Source organism: Sciurus carolinensis, chromosome 19 (assembly GCF_902686445.1).
Source record: "Sciurus carolinensis chromosome 19, mSciCar1.2, whole genome shotgun sequence".
Taxonomy (NCBI): domain Eukaryota; kingdom Metazoa; phylum Chordata; class Mammalia; order Rodentia; family Sciuridae; genus Sciurus; species Sciurus carolinensis.
The window spans coordinates 11,857,490-11,877,040 of record NC_062231.1 but is presented as its reverse complement, the minus strand read 5'-3'; the positions used below and the strand labels follow the sequence as shown (position 1 = coordinate 11,877,040).

General features: G+C 52.9%; 1 protein-coding gene across 4 annotated transcripts in view; it reads left to right on the top strand.

Annotated features, from left to right (window-relative positions):
• The first annotated feature begins 608 nt into the window (after positions 1-608).
• Positions 609-19,551, top strand: part of Grip2 (glutamate receptor interacting protein 2) — an 84,605-nt gene continuing 65,662 nt past the window's right edge. For 2 of the 4 annotated variants that reach the window (XM_047534952.1, XM_047534949.1), the window contains exon 1: positions 609-856. In XM_047534952.1, the coding sequence (XP_047390908.1) occupies positions 802-856 (55 nt within the window). In that variant the 5' untranslated portion in view covers positions 609-801. The remainder of the gene's footprint in view (positions 857-19,551) is intronic. The other 2 variants (XR_007106293.1, XM_047534951.1) reach the window with 1 other exon arrangement.

The following is a 19,551-nucleotide window of genomic DNA, read 5'->3' as shown; positions in this document are numbered from 1 at the left end:
ATTCATTCATCCATGGCACATTCATTCCTTGGCTCATTCATTCACTCATTCATTAATTCATGGCGCATTCATTCATTCACTCATTCAATAGTTCATTCATTCATTCATTCATTCATTCATTTGCTCACTTATTTCCACTTTTCTTGCACTCACCTGACTTAATTGATCTTTCCCTCACTCACCTGCGTGTCCACCCAGTCGCGTTCCTCCAGGGCCTTGTCCGCTCCTGCGTTCCTTTGCTTCTTCATCCCATCACTGATCCATCCGCTCGTTGATCGGTCCGCGGGCTCCTCTCCTCCTCGGCTCACTCATTCGTTCGCCCTGCTGTTTACTCCTGCATTCATTCATTCACGCGCCCATTTATTCCCCGGACCCCGCATTCATTCCTGCGCTGACTTCTGCACCCCTTCGCCCCTGCCTGGGGCTCCCTCTCTGGCCGGTGGGTCGCAGAGCCGCGGGGTGCCCGGGAGGCGCCCGGTGCGCCAGCCGGGCGCGCGGCCCCCGCGCTCCGCTCCCTCCGCGCCGCCCCCGCCCCCGCGCCGCCCCGCCCCCCGCGCGGGGAAAGCGCGCGCTCTCGGGGAGCGTCGCTGCTCAGCCGCGGGCTCGGAGCCTGAGCCGAGCGTCTGGCGGCCGCCCGGCTCCCCCTCGCGCGGCGACCGCCCATGCCCGCGGCGCCCCGGGCCCGCGCCCCTCCCCAGCGCTGCGCTGCGCCGCCGGGTGCCGCGGGGGCGGGGCCGGGGCCGGGGCCCGGGCCGCGGCCGGGCTGGCGAGGCCGGGTCGGGCCGCAGGGCGGCCGCGGGGATGCGGGGCTGGCGGAGGAACCTCGCGCTCTGCCTGCAGCGGCTGCCGGACGAAGGTAGGACGCGGCCGGCGAGCTGGGGGGCGCCCGGGGAGTGTCCCCGCGGGGGGCGAAGGACGCGCCGGGGCCTCCGGAGAGGGGCAGCGCCCCCAGAGGGGGACAGCTTGAAGGGTCACCGCAGGACACACGGTGCGGAGCGGAGCGTGGTCCCGCGAAGCCCGCAGGGCGACTCTCCGGGGCGCACTGATGGGGGACCCCAGGCAGGGCCACCCAAAGGGGCTGAGCGGAGGGTCGGGACCTCGAAGGCGCATCCCCGGCTGGCCCGCGAGTCCAGTTCCTGGAGCGCCTGGCGGGGCCGCGGCCACGTGCCTCCTCCGCGCCGCCAGCCTGCCCGGCTCGGGTCGCGCCAGCGCGCGCCGCGGGGTCCTCCGGCCCCCAGGCTGCCACCCTCGCACCCAACTTTCCCTCGCACTCCCGGCCGCACCCCTGCGTGGACCCTGGAGTCCGCAGTTCCCCAAAGTTGCAAAGAGGCTGGCCGAGGCGTCTGGGGAGTTGGGGCGACTCGGCGGCTCGGCCCCCTGCCCGGCCTGCCCCTGCCGCAGCGCTGCGGCGCAGCCCCTCAGCCCCGCCACCTCCACCTCGGTACCTGTTGTCTGAACGGCTTGGAGGGGAGGGAGGAGGAAGGACCCGCGCCCAGCACCTGCCATCGCGCAGGAAAGTTTGGGTTAGATGCGAATTAAGAATTGCCAGAGTTGCCATTCGGGGACCAGGAGAGGTGACAATGGCCGCTGCCCACACCTTCACACACACTGAGGGGCACGCTGGGTGACAGGGACACTACCTCGCGTGTGTCCGGGCGCCTTCCCCCTGCCTCGGCTTAACCTTCACAAGCGCCCCTCAGGAGGGCGCTCTTATTCTTTCCACTTTAGCGTGAGGACTGTGCCTCAGAGAGGGGAAGCCCCTTTCCCAAGGTCACACAGCCTGTCGGGGTCTAGTGTGGATGTGAACCAGACCTATGTGACCCAAAGGCTTTGGGTAGTTTTCAGATCCCTCCTGTGGTCTGTCCCATCCCCAAGTTGCGTCCTGCTCCGTGTCATGGGAAAGGGACCATTTCCAGCCCAGGCCAGAGTGGGGGGGCCAGAGGCGACTGGGAGCTGGTCCTGATGCTCCCGCCCTGTCCCCAGGGCTAAGTAAGGTCTCTCACCCCTGCCTCTTCTGAGGGTCCAGGAGCAGAGACTGCAGAGGGTCTTGCTTAGACCCCTATCTGGCCTTAGCGGGTACCCCAGACGCTGGCAGGCCCAGGACTCTGCGCAGCCCAAGCTCCAGCCCTCCTCTCGCCCTCTGACCTGGCGGGGTGCTCATGGAACAGCCTTGGGGCACAGAGGGTGCCCAGGCTGACCTCAGGGAAGAGGCAGACAGGACTGTGGGCCAGGGAAGGGGGCAGGGGTGGGTCTTGGAGAAATGCCCCTACTCAGTGACACTGTCCCCAAGCACCAGAGCACATTCAAGAATTCCCACGCTGGCCACCCACCTTCAGTCTGAATGTCATCTTTCAAAAAGTCAGGGCGGCTTTGGGGCAAGTGATTGTCCCTCTCTGAGGCTTGCTTTCCGTCTCTGTCAAGGGACACTTGTCCTGCCAGGACCCAGGGCAGGAGGAAAAGGCTCAGGCATGCGCTGGTGCACACCGGCTGTGTGTAAACACGTGGGTGGCGTGTTTGCAAGGTGCAGGGTGTGCGGGAGGCCTGCGCGTGACATGCCCGAGGCGGAGGGATCTTACGACACCTCTAACTTCTTTGCCTGCCCTCTCTCCAGAGGAGACCCCCCCTGCTCCCCGCAAGGCTAGAAGGTCCTCTGCATTTGAGTCTTCCTTGGAAAATCTTAGTTGGGATTGATCCTTGAGCTCAGCACTAAATCAGGGTGGCTGGTGCAGTCACCCGCGCCGGCAGGAAATTACTATTTTAAAAAGACAAAAATCTCTGGCTTCCTCTGGGCCACAGGAAAATTGCTTCCCGTGGGTTGGGTCACAAATGAGAGGCTCTGAGATGTGGGTCCAGCTGCACAATAGGCTTGATGTAGGAGGTGACCCGAGCGGAAAGCGGCAGAGAGAGGCAGAGATAGGGCCAGAGACCCGGCATCTCTCAGAGGGGAGAATCGCACCACCCCAAGACGGATGTTTTATTTATTTTGATTTTAATGTTTTTGTACTGGGGATTGAACCCAGGGCCACTTAACCACTGAGCCACATCCCCAGCCCTTTTAATTTTTTTATGTTGAGACAGGGTCTCATTAAGTTGCTTAGGGCCTCCCGAAGTTGCTGAGACTGGCCTCAAACCTCTGATCCTCCTGCCTCAGCCTCCCCTGAGCCGCTGAGATCACAGGTGTATACCACTGTGCTTGGCAGAAGGGATGTTTTAAACAAAAGCAGTTCCTCTGTGTACTGGGTTGAGTAATTTCAGACCTTGGGGGGGGGGAATAGAGTGGGCTTGGCGATCAGATTTATGTTAGGCCCCTCTGAGTGCCAACTGTGTGTGACCTTGGGCATGCTACTTAACTGTTTTTTTTTTTTTTGAGCTTAGATTTTTTTTTTAAATCCATAAAATGGAAAAGATAACATTGCAGGTCACTACAGGTCTCTGTTAACATGTTGTAGTGCAGGAACCTGCACATAGCAGATGCTCAAGAAATATTACTCCTGAGCTGGGCACGGTGGTGCATGCCTATATCCCAGTGACTCGGGAGGCTGAGTCAGAAGGATTGCAAGTTGGAGGCCAGCCTCGGCAACTTAGCAAGGACCTCAGCAACTCAGCAAGACCCTGTCTAAGTAAAATATAAAAAGGGCTGGGGAGGTGGCTCAGTGGTTAAGAGCCCCTGGTTTTAATCCCTAGTACAAAAAGGAAAAGAAAAGAAATACTAATCCTGCTCTTCCTGATTTTGTTATCTGCTCTCACTTCATATTTGGGGAAATGATCGGGGGCATTGATCACTGGAGGAGGAGGACCCAGAGTGGATTTCCAAGTTATGAGTGGTCATCATAGGAAGCTCTCCTCTGCTAGGGTTTGTGGGGATCAAGTCGGGCTTGTCAATCATGTGACTGCGTGATCCACTGCTGGCACTTGGTTGAGTGATTGTGTGGTTTCCTCACCAGATGCATTCAGCTCACGCGCGGGGATCACTCCACACAATTTCCAGAGCCTCACGTCATCATCACATCCCTTGAAGAGAGACACATGCCACCACAGGCTTGAACCCAGAGGTGCTGCTACACCACCAGCCCTTTTTATTTTTAATTTTGAGACAGGCTCTTGCTGAGTAACTGAGGGCCTCACTGAGTTGCTGAGGCTGACCTCCAACTTGTGGTCCTCCTGCCTCAGCCTCCCAAGTCACTGAGATGACAGGCCTGCCCCCACGGTGCCTAGCTGTGTGTGTTGCTCCAAAGAACCTCCACCTTGAGCTTCTAGAGATGGACAAGCACACATTTTCTTCCCGCATCCCTGCCTAGGATCTGGCCTGTATCTGTGAACAATCAGAAAAACAAAAGCCTTAACCTCAAGTTGCCCCCAGCCCCGCAGGTAACAAAAGTTCAAGGTGCTCAGAGCTGGGGGAACATGGAGGCGAGAGTCTTGGTCAGTTCCTCTTGGGGAGGCTGCTCAGAGGGGAAGGCTGCTCAGAGGAGGAGGCCCAACTGTGTCCCAGTTGAGAAGGTCAGTTCCCCCCGCGGAATCTTCCTGTGGCATGGCCTGATTAATTTCCCTCCTGCTGGTCCTTGATACTCTCTAATCGACTCTGGGCACATTAACTCCAAGGGTTAATTAGAGGCTTCACATCCAACCCTTTTAATAGAGAGATGGAGAAATAACATCAAGGAAGGGAGGACTTCCATCTATTCAGCAAATATTTCTCTGGTGCTGTTTGTGATCTGAGACACAACTTAGGGAGGGACGTGTTGGGAAGGTTGGGGAGGGGACGTCTTTAGACTGGGTCTACCGGGGTCTGGGAAGGCCTCTCAGAAAGTGACTTTCGAGTTAGGACTAAAGAATGAAAAGTTCTAGCGGGGCGTGGTGGCACACACCTCTCATTCCAGTGACCCAGGAGGCTGAGGCAGGAGGATCGCAAGTTGGAGGCCAGCCTCAGCAATTTAGCAAGGCCCTCAACCACTCAGCCAGACCCTGTCTCTAAATAAAATATAAAAAGGGCTGGGGATGTGGCTCAGTGGTTAAGCACCCCTGGGTTCAGTCTCTAGTACCCAAAAAAAGTTGCAGGCATGTTCGGATCAAAAGTAAGTTAGGGTTCAGCCAGGACGCAGAAAAGCACTAGCCTGCGGGGTTCGTGTCCTGTTGGAGGAAGAAAAAGAAGAGATGATGGAAAAGGAGGAGAAATGAGAGCTTCCAACCGAGGAACCCAGATCCTGAAGGGCAAGATCACTCTTGGGCCTGAACAGCTAGAGATTGTGGATTTTATCCTGGGGGACGTTGGAGGACTTGTCCAAGGACCTGGGCCACCTCCAGAGATGAGCACGGTTTTGAGGGATGCGGATGGCAGTAGGGCCAGGCAGGCCAGGCAGAGGAATGACACAGGACAAGGGCCGGAGGTGGGACAGCCCTGGCAGAGGAGGAGCGCGCGGCCGGGGAAGCCCTCGTGGGGAGCTGTCCTGGGTGCTGAAGGTGCATCCAGCCCGCCTGGAACGCCGGCCGGTTAGGAGCGCCTGGGCGTCTGTGGTACCCTGCGAGCTGCTGTGTCCCTGTGCCGGTTACCTAGGAGACAACGGGAAGACGAGAGGGCGGGCTTTGATTGGCTGCTCACTCCTGCTGCTCATCTGTCTGTCAGAACCGCAGGCCGAGGTGACAAATGGGCCATGCGGGGCTACCCAGCGCCGGAAGGGGAGACGGGAAGGCTGGCTGCCCGGGGTCCCCTGCGCGCGTGGCTGGCAGGGCGTGCGCACGACCGCAAGAAAGCAACATCTGGAGCCACCGTGCCCCCTGCTGTGGGACATCTGTGCCTTGCCTTAAATCAGGTGGCGGGGACCCAGAGACACTGAAGAAGAACCAGCACGGCTGGGGAAGGGCTCTTTTGTTGGGGTTTCCGTCCCTGCAATGTCAGCACGCGACACCATTGGCAATGTCGCCTTTGTACCTCCAAATATGCAAATGAAGCTGTGGAGGGCGGAAGTTCGTTCCCGTGACGCGGAGCGTGATGTCAGTGTGCACAGTGGCCCCCCGCCCCCACCCCGGCCCAGGAGGGTGGCGGAGGATGGAAATCAGGGTGTTTTAGTTTTATTTTTTTTCCACCTTCCTTCTCCTTCTTTAAAATAGTAGTATTTTCTTTTCTTTTATTTGGTGGGTAAAAGGATGAGGAAGCTTCATTCCAATTTTAATTAAAAAAAAAAAAAAAAAGCAGCAGCCACAGAAACCCATCAAAGTTTTGCAATTGGTTTTCCACAGCAGCAGCCTGGGTAGGCTGGCAAATTATTTAAAAGAATTTTTTTAAACAAAAATGAGCTTCAGGACGGCAGAAGATTTAGCATTCTCGGTCTTTGCAGAACTTGCCAGATGACGCATTCGGTGGGGAAAGAAACAGGAGTCCTCTCTCCTCCTTCTTTGGACTTCTCTGTCATAAGCTCAAGTTGTAACACACCTCGTATGAGCTTCCTCTGCCTCTATCCTGTTATCCCATCAAGAATTTTTCCCCAATGGAATTCAAAAAAAAAAAAAAAAAAAGAATACCCTGCCTACCACCCAGTTCCCCACTTATCACATCTCCCCCATCACTGGTGAGATGTATTTTATGGAAAACACACATCAGAGAGTGGTTTTCCCCTGTTTAAACAGTGTCGACATGCTTCCTTACTTACAGGAAGCGTGTTACACTGGAACACCTGCAGAGACACAGAAGATGAGAGGTGGGAGCCCCAGGACCTTTGCACTTGCTATCTCTGATTTTCAATTGCTCTTTCACTGCTTGGCTCCTTTCGATCTATGCAACTGTGTCCTCTGCAGAGGGACCTCCCCATACCATCCTATCTAGAAGAGCAGTCCTTTGACCCTGTGGCTTTCTTTTCTTCCCAACCCTTTGTACTGCCTGACTTTGTTACACACTTTGCGTCCTTTTTATCCCCTAGTATATTAATGCTGTGATCCCATCTATTTGATTGTCCCCTGTATCCCTGCTGACTGGAACATTCCCTGGCACACAGTAGCTGCTCAATAAATCTTCATGAACTAAAGGAGTGACTTGGGCCTGGGCGATAAAGTTGAACCAGAAAATGTAGGTCTTATAGGAACCTCCTTGCCTCAACCTGCCAGATTTTCTCATTGTATTTCCAGAAGAGCTCAAAATCCGGAGTTTGACATCCTATCTTTCAACTTTAAAATCTTCGCCACCAAGTCAGACCAAACAGACAAAATGCTGAGAATCAAATGATACTGGAATCCGCTCAGAAGGCTCTGGTTTATGGCTTCTGGTTTTCCTGGCCCTTCATGGCTACAGTGAACTTCCCTCCCTCCTTCCCATCTTCTCCAGCCAACTGATGACCGTTTCCTCCACCTCTGACACCAAGGCCAAGCCCGTGGGTACAGCTTCCTGTTGACTAACCCCCAGCTCGACAGAATTAGTCTCCCTGGAACTTTTCCATTCTGGCCTCTTTTTCTGTTGGAGTGTAACTGTGTGTTTGCTCATCTGTCTCCTTCCCCAGGAATAGAGCTTCATGGGGACAGACTCATCTGTGAGTCTATAGTGCCCTGCTCAGGAGCCAGCATATAGTAGGTGCTCACTAAATAAGCCATGAATGGAATAGAGATGAGAAGGGTAGGAACTGGCCTTTTCTTTCTTACTTTTTTGGTACTGGAGATTGAACCCAGAGGTACTTTACCACTGAGTCACATCCCCAGCCCTTTTTATTTTTTTATTTTAAGGCAGGGTCTCACTGAGTTGGTTAGGACCTCTCTAAATTACTGAGGTTGGCCTCAAAATTGTGATCCTCCTGCCTCAGCCTCCCGAGCTGCTGGGATGACAGGCGTGGGCCACCACAACCAGCAGAACCAGACTTTTTTGAGCTCCTACTTTGAGCTGGAGGCCTAGGGCTGACTTTTATCACATCCTTCCTTCACGGTGGCCCCATGATGAGCTTGCTGAAGTTCTTGTAGGAGATATGACAGCCTCGGCTCCGGGTTTGCAAGGAAGAGGAGATTTCACGTAAAAATATAGGTTTACAGCTTTCTTCAGATCTGGCAACCCTGAGCCATGAGACATACTGCCGCAGTCCCCACCCAGCCCTGCTAGGCACCTATTGCCTCCTTCACCCATAGAATAGTTTGTGTTTGACATCTTGAACTTACCCATGAAATGAAAATGAGCCTAGTTCTCTTTTTGGCAATGGAAAAGTTTTCAAGTAAGAGTGATATCTTCTAAAAGCTCCTGCTGACTGCTAGAGGGATGGGAGGCCAGTTGAGGGAGGGAGACCCCGAAAGTGGCCTCATTTGGAGCATCTGCTCAGCACTTCACGTGTCTCATTCAAACACTCTCCCGACAGCTCGTCATGGCCCCACCTGGGTGAGCTACTGGCCTCATCAGATGAGGGAATAAGAGCTCTGGATATAGAAGCTGTGAGGGAAAGATGTGACAAATTGGAACATAAAAAGTAAAAAGTCTTAGGTGCTGGGCATGGTGGCACTTGCCTGTAATCCCAGTCTCTTGGGAGGCTGAGGCAGGAGGATCACAAGTTGGAGGCCAGACTCAGCAATTTAGTGAGGCCCTAAGCAAGTTAGGAAGACCTTGTCTCAAAATAAAAAGTAAAAATGGTTGGGGATGTGACTCGGTGGTTATGCATCCCTGGTACAAAGAAAGAAGAGAGAGAGAGAGAGAGAGAGAGAGAGAGAGAGAGAGAGAGAGAGAGAACCCACAAGGTTCAAAGACATGCCACAGACTAGGAGGGACAGCATTTATGACCATATGTCTCTGATAAAGAATAATATCCTGCGCACATAAAGTTCTCCTCCAAATCAATAAGAAAAGATAAGCAATCTAAGAGGATGGCGAGAGATGTGAAAAGAAAGTTATTACAAGGAGCAATTCACATGGCAAAACAGGATGAAAGCTGGAACTTCTCACCATTTTAGGGGATCATCCTGTTAATATTGGGAAAATGCTCATAGAACCAACTGCACCATATCAGTCTTAAGAGGAAATTAAAAAACCGGTGCCAGGTGCTATGGCCCACGCCTGTCATCTCAATGGCTCAGGAGCCTGAGGCAAGAGGATTGCAAGTTTGAGACCAGCCTCAGCAACTTTGCAAGACCCTAAACAATGCAGAGAGACCCTGTCTTAGAATAAAATATGAAAAGGGTGGAGATGTGGCTCAGTGGTTTTTACCAGTGACTTCAATCCCTGGTTTAAAAATATTTATATATTAGCACCTCGTCTTGGTAAGACCATGGGAGAACAGAGTCTAGCTATGCAGTGAGTGGAAAGAGAATTAGACAACTATCTGTCAGTCTAGAAAGTGCCATAGAGAGACTCTCTTTGATCCAGCTGTTTCTTGTCTGCATGTCTATTCTAGAGAAATATCTAGCACAGAATCATAAGGCAATAGGGTCAAAAATGGGGGGGGGGAAGACGGGAGGAGCCAGACGTGGTGGCGCACACCTACAATCCCAGCAGCTAAGGAGGCTGAGGCAGGAGGATCGTGAGTTCAAAGCCAGCCTCCGCAAAAGTGAGGCCCTAAGCAACTCAGTGAGACCCCGTCTCTAACTAAAATACAAAACAGGGCTGGGGACGTGGCTCCGTGGTGGAGGGTCCCTGAGTTCAATCCCTGATACCCCCTCCAAAAAAAAAGGTGGGGGAGGGGGATCACCTAAGTGTTCACTCTGGGGATTGACATGCTGAAGTTTGCCCAGTTCAGATTTTTAAAAAGAAAGCTTAAAGCTACAGTGGTGAAGAGCCTTTCTCCAACCTTCATCTTCCATCTGCTGAGTTCCTCCCTCTCCTGTGGTAGGCAAACACTGTTATCCAGTTCTAGCCTGTCTTTCTAGAACTTTTTTTAATGCCTCTAGAAGCTACTGTGAATACATATCTTTCCTCCTTTTTACACAAATACTGACCTGTACTTCTGCACTCTGTTCTTTTAGCATGAGACATGTTCTACAAAAAGAAGAGTGATTAAAGAATATGTCCTTCCTTCCTTCCTTCCTTCCTTCCTTTCTTTCTTTCTTTCTTTCTTTCTTTCTTTCTTTCTTTCTTTCTTTCTTTTTTTCTTTCTTTCTTTCTTTCTTTCCTTTCTTGGTACTGACGATTGAACCCAGGGTTGCTCTACCACTGAGCTATATTCTCAGCCCTTTTTATTTTTTTATTTAAAGATAGGATCTCGCTGAGTTGCTTAGGGCCCTGCTAAGTTGCTGAGGCTGGCCTCCGACTTTCCATCCTCCTGCCTCAGCCTCCCGAATCGTGGGGATTACAGACTTGCACCCCCATGCTTGGCAAAGCATGTTAACTTTTGGAAGCAAAATGAGTGACCCATCCATCCACTGGCTCAAGCAGCAGAAAGCTTCCACCTCTCGGCGCTCCCCAAAACGACTGTTGCGATTCGCACTACCTCTGAGGATGTATGAGTGATTTATTTAAGCTGGATATGGGCTTGAGGTGATTTTCTTGCTTCAGCGTCCCGGGTTAGTGGGTGACTTTGGTTCAGCCTGGGGCCTGTCACTCAGCAGGATGGAGAACCCAGCCCCAGCAGAGAGAGCGGCAGGCAGTGGAAGGATTTAGCCTTGGCCCTGACAGAGAGGAGGCTGGGACAGGCCTGCGAGGACACCCAGGGTTTCCCGTCGAGGATAATGTCTCATGGTCCTGGAACCAGGGCCCAGCTAGGCCCTAGCAGCCCAGTAGGGGAGCCCCATGTGAGTGGGGGACTCGGAACCACCACTTTTCAACCAGATGAGCAAATGCCTCCCCTCCCGGTCCAGGGAGGGCCGTTGATTCTAGGGTGAGAAAGGAATTCCATGAGGTTTCCCTGCCAGAGACCCTGGGACTTGGAACGGGTGGCTGCCTTCCGTGCCCGTGGGGTTGGGCTTCGGGATGTGCTTGGGGGTGTGCAGGCAGCGGCTCCGCGTTGGCGGGAACCCCTGGGGTGCAGACAGTGAGTCTGGGCTGGATTCTTAGTGACTCCCTTCCAGAGGACGGGAAGGGACCCGAGGAGGTGAGGGCAGCAGGAAGCTAGTTTCCCCGGGCTGTCCTGGGTTCCAGGTGGGGAGACGGTCTCCAGGGGACAGAAGCTTGGCCCAGGCCCCAGGGGACTCCAGGGAGCCTCAGACCCAGGACGTGGGGCCTCACTGTCTTTTGCTCTATTATTGCCTCTCATAAGAATAAGCCGCAGACCTCCCTCCAAACCTCTGTCTTCTGGTCCTGTCACAGCAGCAGAGGCCTCTGGGAGCTCACAGGCTCAGCTGGGGCTGCAGGGGCCACAGCCAGGACAGCCTTCTAAGGAGGAAGTTGGGAAGAAGACAAGATCAGGAGCCCCGAGGGGACATTTCTTTCCTATGACACTCTGTTTCTTGTGTCCCTTGTATCAGGTCCCTGACACACCAGCGGTTCAACAGGTGGCTCATTCATTAGTAAATCGCGCGTATATGTTGGCGCAGAGGAATCTGCAGATACTGATTACAGATCAAAACGATCGGGGGACCACTCCCTGCATACCCGTTGGGAGCAGAGTAGGTGGAAGGACCCCGGGCGGGGATCTTGGAGGGTAGCCAGTGTTTAGTGAGCACCTACTGGGTGCCGGGCACAGGTACAGCCCTGTCTCCAATGGCCTGCATCTTGTGAATCAATGGCACGCACAGATCGTTAACCCATTCTGTGGCTGAATAGGGTGTGTCTTTCTTAAACTCAAGCAGGAGTTTAATCCCCAAAATCTTTTTTATTTTTATTTTTGGTACTGGGGATTGAACCCAGGGATATTTTACTGCTGAGCCCTTTTTATATTTTATTTAGGGACAGAGTCTCACTGAGTTGCTTAGGGCCTTGCTGAGTTGCTGAGGCTGGCCTCCAACTTGCGATCCTCCTGCCTCAGCCTCCAGAGCTGCTAGGCACCCCAGTACTTTTGATGAAGGAAACTGACTTCAGGGGGAGGGGAGGATTGTTGCCCCTGTCACCTGCCTCCCTCTTACTGGAGTCCTGGCAGGTGATTCCTACCTTTCTTCCTTCAATCTACAATGAACTTGCTTGTGCCAATCACTGCCTAAGCACAGTAGGTAGGGTGCGTTGTGTCCTAATGGACAAGACCAGGCCCCCGGCCTTACAGAGCAGAGCAGTGGCCACAAACAGGTGAGTGAATAAATGAGAGTTCACACAGGGCCTGGTGTGGTGGTCACACCTGTCATTTCAATGGCTCTGGAGGCTGAGGCAGGAGGATCGCCAGTTGGAGGCCAGCCTCAGCCACTCAGTGAGCAGCCGTGTGGTGGCGGGTGCTCTGGTAGCCAGCTGTCTTGTTACCATTACTTAGTTGGGGGCTGAGATGTGTTGACCACACAGAGTGCACTGGGGCTGCTTTCTGTCCTCCTTCTAGTCTAACCTGCTTCCTTCTTGCTGCAGGTCACTTGGGTTCCCTCTGACACTTGCCCTGGGACAAGGTGGTTCTGCACATCTGTGATCCCTCTTCCCCCAACTCCCTGGGTTCCAGAAACCGGGTTCCCATGGGCCTGTGTTTGGATTGAACCGTCCCTATGTGAGCAACGGCCCAATTCTGCCTCCCAGAGGTACTGGGAAAGCATTAGCTCCAAAGAGATTCGTTAAATCAAATAGCTTTAATTTTTTTTAACTTATCATGTTTGAAGGGAGAGGGGAGGTGGCAGGCGGCCCCCTGGGGACCATCAAAGCCAGTGGCATTGGATTCTGCACCTAATTTGATGAAAAGGCCCTGCAGCGAGGCAGAGCCTGCAGGTTGCGGGCAGGAGTGATTTCCAGGGTAGATTTATCGTGCTTCATAAAAGATTCAGGTCCCCGCTGAGCTGGCAGGCTGCTGGGTTCAGTGCCCTGGGCTCTATTTTTGCAGACGGGGAGGCAGGTGGTCCAGGACTCCCCACAGCTAGAAAGGCTGTGTGTCTCTGGGCAAGTCACTACCCCTCTCTGGGCTTGCAAGCTCCATTGGGTATCCTGGCTCCTCCCCTGCCTCAGGATCCTCAGGGCCCTAGCCTGCCTCCTATGTTTTAAAAGCATTTGCGCATCTGTGAGATCCTTCCTTGAAGTCTTCCTAATTCTTCCCTCCCGATTATTTGTTCCATTTTACAGAGGAAGAAACTGAGGATCCGAGAAGTCCCCTGATGTGCCTGGCTTACCTAGCCTATCTGGGGCAGCCATGGGCTTGTGCAGCCTCTTCATAGAGATAAAAACTTCCCTGAGGGCTTGAAAGACTGATTTGCATGGGTGGTGATCTGATTCTCCCCACAACCCCGTAGGGAGTCCGGCCTGTTGTATTTTCATTTTCCGTTTCAACTAAGAAGGGCCAGAAGAATTAAGGAATCAGTCTGTACGCCCAAGCAATGAGTGGCAATTTGGCTGCCATCCTCTTCTGGTCCAGTCTTTCCTCCCCGTCCATCCCGGAACTTTTGGGACCTCCCTTGTCTTGACCAGAACTCTTCCACTCCCTTGCTGTGTGACCCTGAGCAAGTGACTTGACCTCTCTGAGCCTCAGTATTAAAGATGACACTTTTCAAGGTTGCTGGGAGGATCAGCTATTGGCAAACCGCCTAGAATATTGCCTGGCATCCATTTCCTCTCAGAAAAAAAAAAAAGTCCCAATTCTAGGGCTGCTCCAACAGTGAAGGGAATCCTAAAAGGGAGCCCCTCTTTCTTCGAGGTCCTGGGCTTTGCTGGTGTGGCCCGCACCCCATCCCCGTGGAGGAAGTGGGAGGGAATTTGGCACAGGCTGGAGGTTGCAGATGGCAGGCCGCTAATTTATTTACCTCTTCCTAATAAATATGCATGACATATAAATAAAATATCTCACTGTCCCGCTCCGCCCGGATCCAGGCAGGCTGTGACAGTCGGCGGGAGCGTCGCTGAGAAGCAGGCTGGTGGGTGCGTGTGGAGTCTGGCAAGGAGGTTAATGAGCTGATTATTCCGGCTTTAACCCAATTTCTTGCCACACATCAGAGGTTGCTCAGAATCCCCACTTAGGAGGCCCGGGGCTGCCTCTCCCGAGCTCCGTTCCCGAGGACACCAGTGTCTGGTGGAAGCAGCCTGGACAGTCCTGGGAGGTGCGCACAGGGGTGGCCCTGGCGGGGTTCTTGGAAGACTTGCTCATTCGTTTTCTCTACCCACGTGGATCAGGCAGGGTTCTCTAGAGGGACAGAATCAACGGAATTACGATAAAAAGGGGATTTATTAGCTGGGCTTCCACGACCAGAAGCTGGACTGTCCACAGTGGCCTCTGCAGCTGGACAGCTGGAGGAACCAGCAGCTGCGCAGTCCAAGAGTTGGGAGCCCCAGGACAAGAGGGATCCGCGGTGGCACCCAGTTCAAGACCAAAGGCTTCTGGAAAGTCCCCGGAGAATGGCTGGCAGAGTCCGCTTTGGAGGAGTGAGGGAGCGAGAGTCCCATGTCCTCAGACGATGTCCAAGGAGAGCCCAGCTTGCATCTGCATCTGCTTCCTCCTCCTTCCAGCTTTTATTCCATCCCAGCTACCATCCTATTGGATGGTGCTGCCCACGTTTAGGGAGGGTCTCCACTCCAGTTGGCTATCCCACATGCCAATCATTCCTAGACACGCCCTCAGGGACACACCCAGAGGCTTCTTGATCTTCCGCTTCTCTTCATCCAATCAGTGTAGATTAGCCACTCCACCATGTTAACAGGGCAGTAGGAGGGGACCAGGCGCTGCCTTAGGACCTGGGGGTTCCATGCGGAGTAAGACAGGACTTTGGGTGGTAGAGCACAATGAGTTAAAGCAGGTGACAACTCTGGCTTGGTCAAATATTCACCAGCCTTCCCTTCCTCCTTCCCCCTTGCCTTATGCTTTCTTGCTCTTCTTGGCCTGTGCTTAAATCTTTCCTGTAATCTATGCATGAGGGTCAGAGATTCCTAAATCATCCAAACCCAAAGGACTTTGTGACTTGGGCAAAGACCTCTTCTGATCCATCCAAATGTAAATAAGTCCTGTGGGTGACCTCTGATGAAGCACATGCTGTCAATGAAGATCTCATATCCACAATATATAAAGAGCATCTAGAAATCAACAAGAAAAAGACAACCCAACAGAAAATTGAGCCAGAGACTCAAGCAGTTGCTTCACAAAGGAGCAGGTCCAGGTGGCCAGTGAATGTAAGAAAAGATGTTCAAACACATCTTGTCCCTTCTTAAGGGGGATGGAACTGCAAGCCAGAGTGGATAGGGCTGACATTTAGGTGCAGTTGTGGGGCACTCAGGCCCTGAGACTGGGCAGAGTCCCTGAGAGATGAGGAGCAACGCAGTTTTATGTCCCCCTGGTTGGCATTTCTCTCCTCTTCCCCAGTCTGTCTTCCTGGCACTGCTGCTTCTGGGTCCTTCTCCTACTTCTCCCTCTGTCTATTTCCAAGCTTGCACATACCAGATTCCAAAACAGAAGCCAGTCCAAACCCTATCATCTGAGCCACAGCCACCTGTGCTCCTTGTTCCTTTCTGGGGAGGCAGTAGCAGGCTGGCAGCATTTGGTTATACCTGACAGAAACCCAACCTCAACTGGCCTGAGCAAGAAAGAGAGTTTCATTGCTCAGATCTGCTTCAGGAAGGGCTGTATCCAGGGGCTCCCAGGCCAACCTCAGAGCTTGGCCTCTGTATCCTGCACCTCTTCCTCCAGGCTACTGCCTTTGCTCTGGGCAGCCTTGTATTATTCCACCACGATCTGGGGCCATTTCCCCTTGGCCACTGCAGGATCCCCAAGCCTCTTCCTTAGACAGGCACAGAGACCTGAAGGATGGATGGTTCTAATTGGCTAAATCTGACTTATGCCCACTTTGGAAGCAAAGCCAGCCCACATGGACCCCTATGGGGTCACCCCAGAACAAAATTAGGGTGTTGGTAGCAGAGGAAGGGGGTGTGGATGCTGGATGGACAGAAACAACTCTGTGGGGACAGTTCATGAGTGGAAATGCTGGGACTCAGAGTGTGTTGGTCAGAGTCTCCCAGAGAAACACAATCAATCAATCAATCAGTCTACTTATCTATCATGTCTGTTATATGTATGTCTATCTCCCGTGTGTGTCTGTCTTTCCATCACCTGCGATTGAGATTGATGTCAAGGAACGGACTCATGTGATCCTGGCGCGGGTGGCCAGAACTCTGTAGGGCGGGCCAGGCAGGCTCCACCCAGGTCCCTGCATGGCAGTATCGAAAGCAGTTCTTTCTTCTCTAACAAACCTTGGTCTTTGCTCCTAAGACCTTCCCCTGATTGGGCGAGGCCCACCCACATTCACGAATGGACTCTGCTTAAGCCACGGATTGAAACTTAATTGCCTCTAAATAAACACCTTTCTAGTCACATCCAGATGTGTTTGGCCAAACAACTGGGCACTACAGCCTGGCCAGGTTGACACAAAATGAACCTCTACGGGGAGGCAGAGGGACGTACGCCACATGGTGAGGAAATTCAATGACCTGCAATCTCCTTCCTGCCTCACGGCCTCCGCAGAGGTAGAGGAGAGGCTTCTGGGTCTGGTTTCCATGGACCCCTCACCAGTGAATGCTGATGTGGCATCTGCTCTGGGTGCTGGGTGGAGGAGGCCAGCCTCAGCCCTACCCTGCAGGGCCCCCCAAGCTGGTGGAGAGGCAGTCCTGCATGCAGCGGGAAGTCCCACGTTAGAGTCTGCAGTTCTAGCAGGCAGTCATTTAGCCACCAACCGCCGTGCTCCAGGGTGGCACTGAATGACATAAGAACCGCAGTGATTAGCGACACAGGAGACCCATTCTGCGTGTGGTGGACAGGCTCACCCGCTGTCCCATCTGGCCCCCAGCGCAGCCCAGAGGGCCCGCCCGCCAGTGGCGTGGAAGGATACGGGGTTCCAGCTGCTTCTGCCACTGAGGAGCCGTGAATCCCGGAGAGGGGACCCCCTCCTCTCTGTACGGCTCAGTGGCACGCTGCAGAAATCGACATTTCTACTGTTCAGCATGGAAGCAGAGCTAAGCCAAGAGGAATATTCCAGAACCTAAGGCTCAGGGAGGGAAGCCACCTTGCCCTGGGTGGCAGAACCTGTTATTCCAGCCCAGGTTGGCGTGAGGCCAGAGCTGTGACTGTCCTCCTTTCCTGGAGGCCTTTCCACCAAACCTGTGCCTTGGAGGGTGGTGGGAGGCATTTGGGTAGCACCCACAGATATTGCCAGAATCCCTCCCATCTCCAGAAAGTGCTTTTAGTTTGATGAGGGGCCTGCATGTGGGTATCAGTCAGCTTCCTGTTACTGTAACAAAATGCCTGAGGGACTTAATTTATAAGAGAAAAAGGTTTCTTTATTCTGGCTCATGGTTTCAGTGATTCCAATCCAAGACTGAGCGGCCCATTGTTTTGGGCAGCATGTCACGGAGAGGGTACATGGAGCACAATCAGTCACTTTGCCAGCTAGGAATAAAAAGAGGAAGAAGAGGAGACTGGGATCCCCAAATCTATTTTGAAGGATGCTCCCAATGACCTACGGCTGTCCCATAAGGCCCTACCTCCTAGGTAACAGCATCACTCTGGAGGCCAAGAGTTCACACCCAGGCTTTTGGGGGACATCCAACATCCAAACTGTAGCACCACCCAGGATCTTATCTGCTCACATAGAGATCTTTGAAGTTTACTGGCAGGTTGTTTTTTAAATGTGCAGAACAAACTGGGTGTGATGGTGCAGGCCGGGAACCCCAGCAGCTCAGGAGGCTGAGGCAGGAGGATCACACGTTGGAGGCCAGCCTCAACCACTTAGCAGGACCCTAAGCAACTCAGCGAGACCCTGTCTCTAAATAAAACAAAAAGGGCTGGGGATGTGGCTCAGGGGTTAAGCACCCCTGGGTTCAATTCCTGGTACAAAAAAATAGAATTGTTTTAAAGGTTCATATAAATGGAGTGACAGCATGGTCTTTTGTCTCTGGCTTGTTTTGCTGAGCTGTTGTGTGTCTGCATCTTGTTCTCCCAGGGAGTGGGGGCCCCTTGGTGCGTTTTCCATTCACTTGGAGTGGGGGGTGCTGGGTGCTTTCTGGTTTGGAGGTGCTGTTAAAACACCACTCTGCTCACTGAGAGAGAAGCACCGTATGAACACGTTGGCGTTTCTCCTGGCTCAGTACCTCGGAGTGGGACTGCAGGGCTGTGGGCTAAGCGTGCCTTTGATCTTTCTAAGAGACCCGCAGGCTTACTCTATGGAGAGGAAACTGAGGCTCTGGGAGAGAACACAGCTCGCCTGGATTACCAGGTAACCCAGAAAAGCATGGCCCAGAGTTCCTGTGCCCACCATCGACTTCCTGATCCACAGAAAGAAGCAAATCCATTCACTCCAATCCTTATTGGCACCTTCATATCCTCCGCTCCACGTAATCCTCAAAGCAATCCTATGGGTGTGTCACCCCCAGTTCCCAGATGAGGAACGGAGACTCAAAGAGCTAATGGGACTCTGCCCAAGGTCACCAGTAAAGACTGAGATCCAGGTCTCCCTTCTTGCAGCCTCTGCACCACACCAAGTAAAGATGCAAAAAACAGCTGGGTGCAGTGACGTACCCCTGTAATCCCAGCAGCTTGGGAGGCTGAGGCAGGAGGATTGCGAGGTTGAGGCCAGTCTTGGCAACTTCGTGAGACCCTGTCTCAAAATAAAAAATAAAAAGGGCTGAGGATGTGACTCAGCAGTAGATCCTCCCTGGGTTCAATCCCTGCTCCGCTGAGCAGCCAGGAGCTAAACCATCGTCTCACATGCTGTATTAGTCTGCTTTCCGTTGCTATAACAAAATACCTGAGGCTGGGTAGTTTGTAAAGAAAAGAGGTATATTTGGCTCACCATCTCAGAGCTCACAGAACATGGTTCCAGCTTCTGCTGGGCGCTGGTGAGGGCCTCATGGCAGATGGCATCACAGTGGTGGGAGTGACATGGTGAGACTGGAAGTCAGAGAGATTCACAGTGACCTAACCATCTGCCATGAAGCCCCAGCTCTGAGTGGCTCCAACGCCTCTTAATGCTGGCACATTGGGGACCAAATTTCAACACATAAACCTTCAAGGGACAAACCACACAGCACGTGCCGCTCTGCCATTGTCTCCCGGTCCTCTGGTCTTGCTCTGGATCTTTCTGTCTTTGTCTTCAGTCTCCTTCTTCTGACTCAGGAACGTGTATCCGTGTCTCACAGATTTCCTAAGAAATCCACATGGACCATTTGTCTCTGGTCCAATCCCTCTCCAGCCCTGCGAGTAGAGGTAATCGACACAAAATAAAACTGACATCGGCTAAAACCGTGCACAGTAAAAATAGGCATCGATCTAAAAATTGACGAGAGAATCAGATCTCCATGCCAACATTAAGTTCTGCAAAAATCTGTCCAAAGAGAATTGGAGTTGGCAGAAATAACGGCCCGGCAGGGAAACCCGTCGTGGTTGAAGTTGTCTAGAGTCGCCCGCGATCAGTCTGTGATGGATGAATCCAAGCTCCATTACAGATTTTAATTAGGAAAGACCTGATCTCAATGAAATTGACTTCAAGAAAGCAAAAAGAAAAAAGAAAATCTCAGATATGGCTGAACTGTACTTTGGAGATGATTAATCAACCGTTTAAGTGGAATGGATG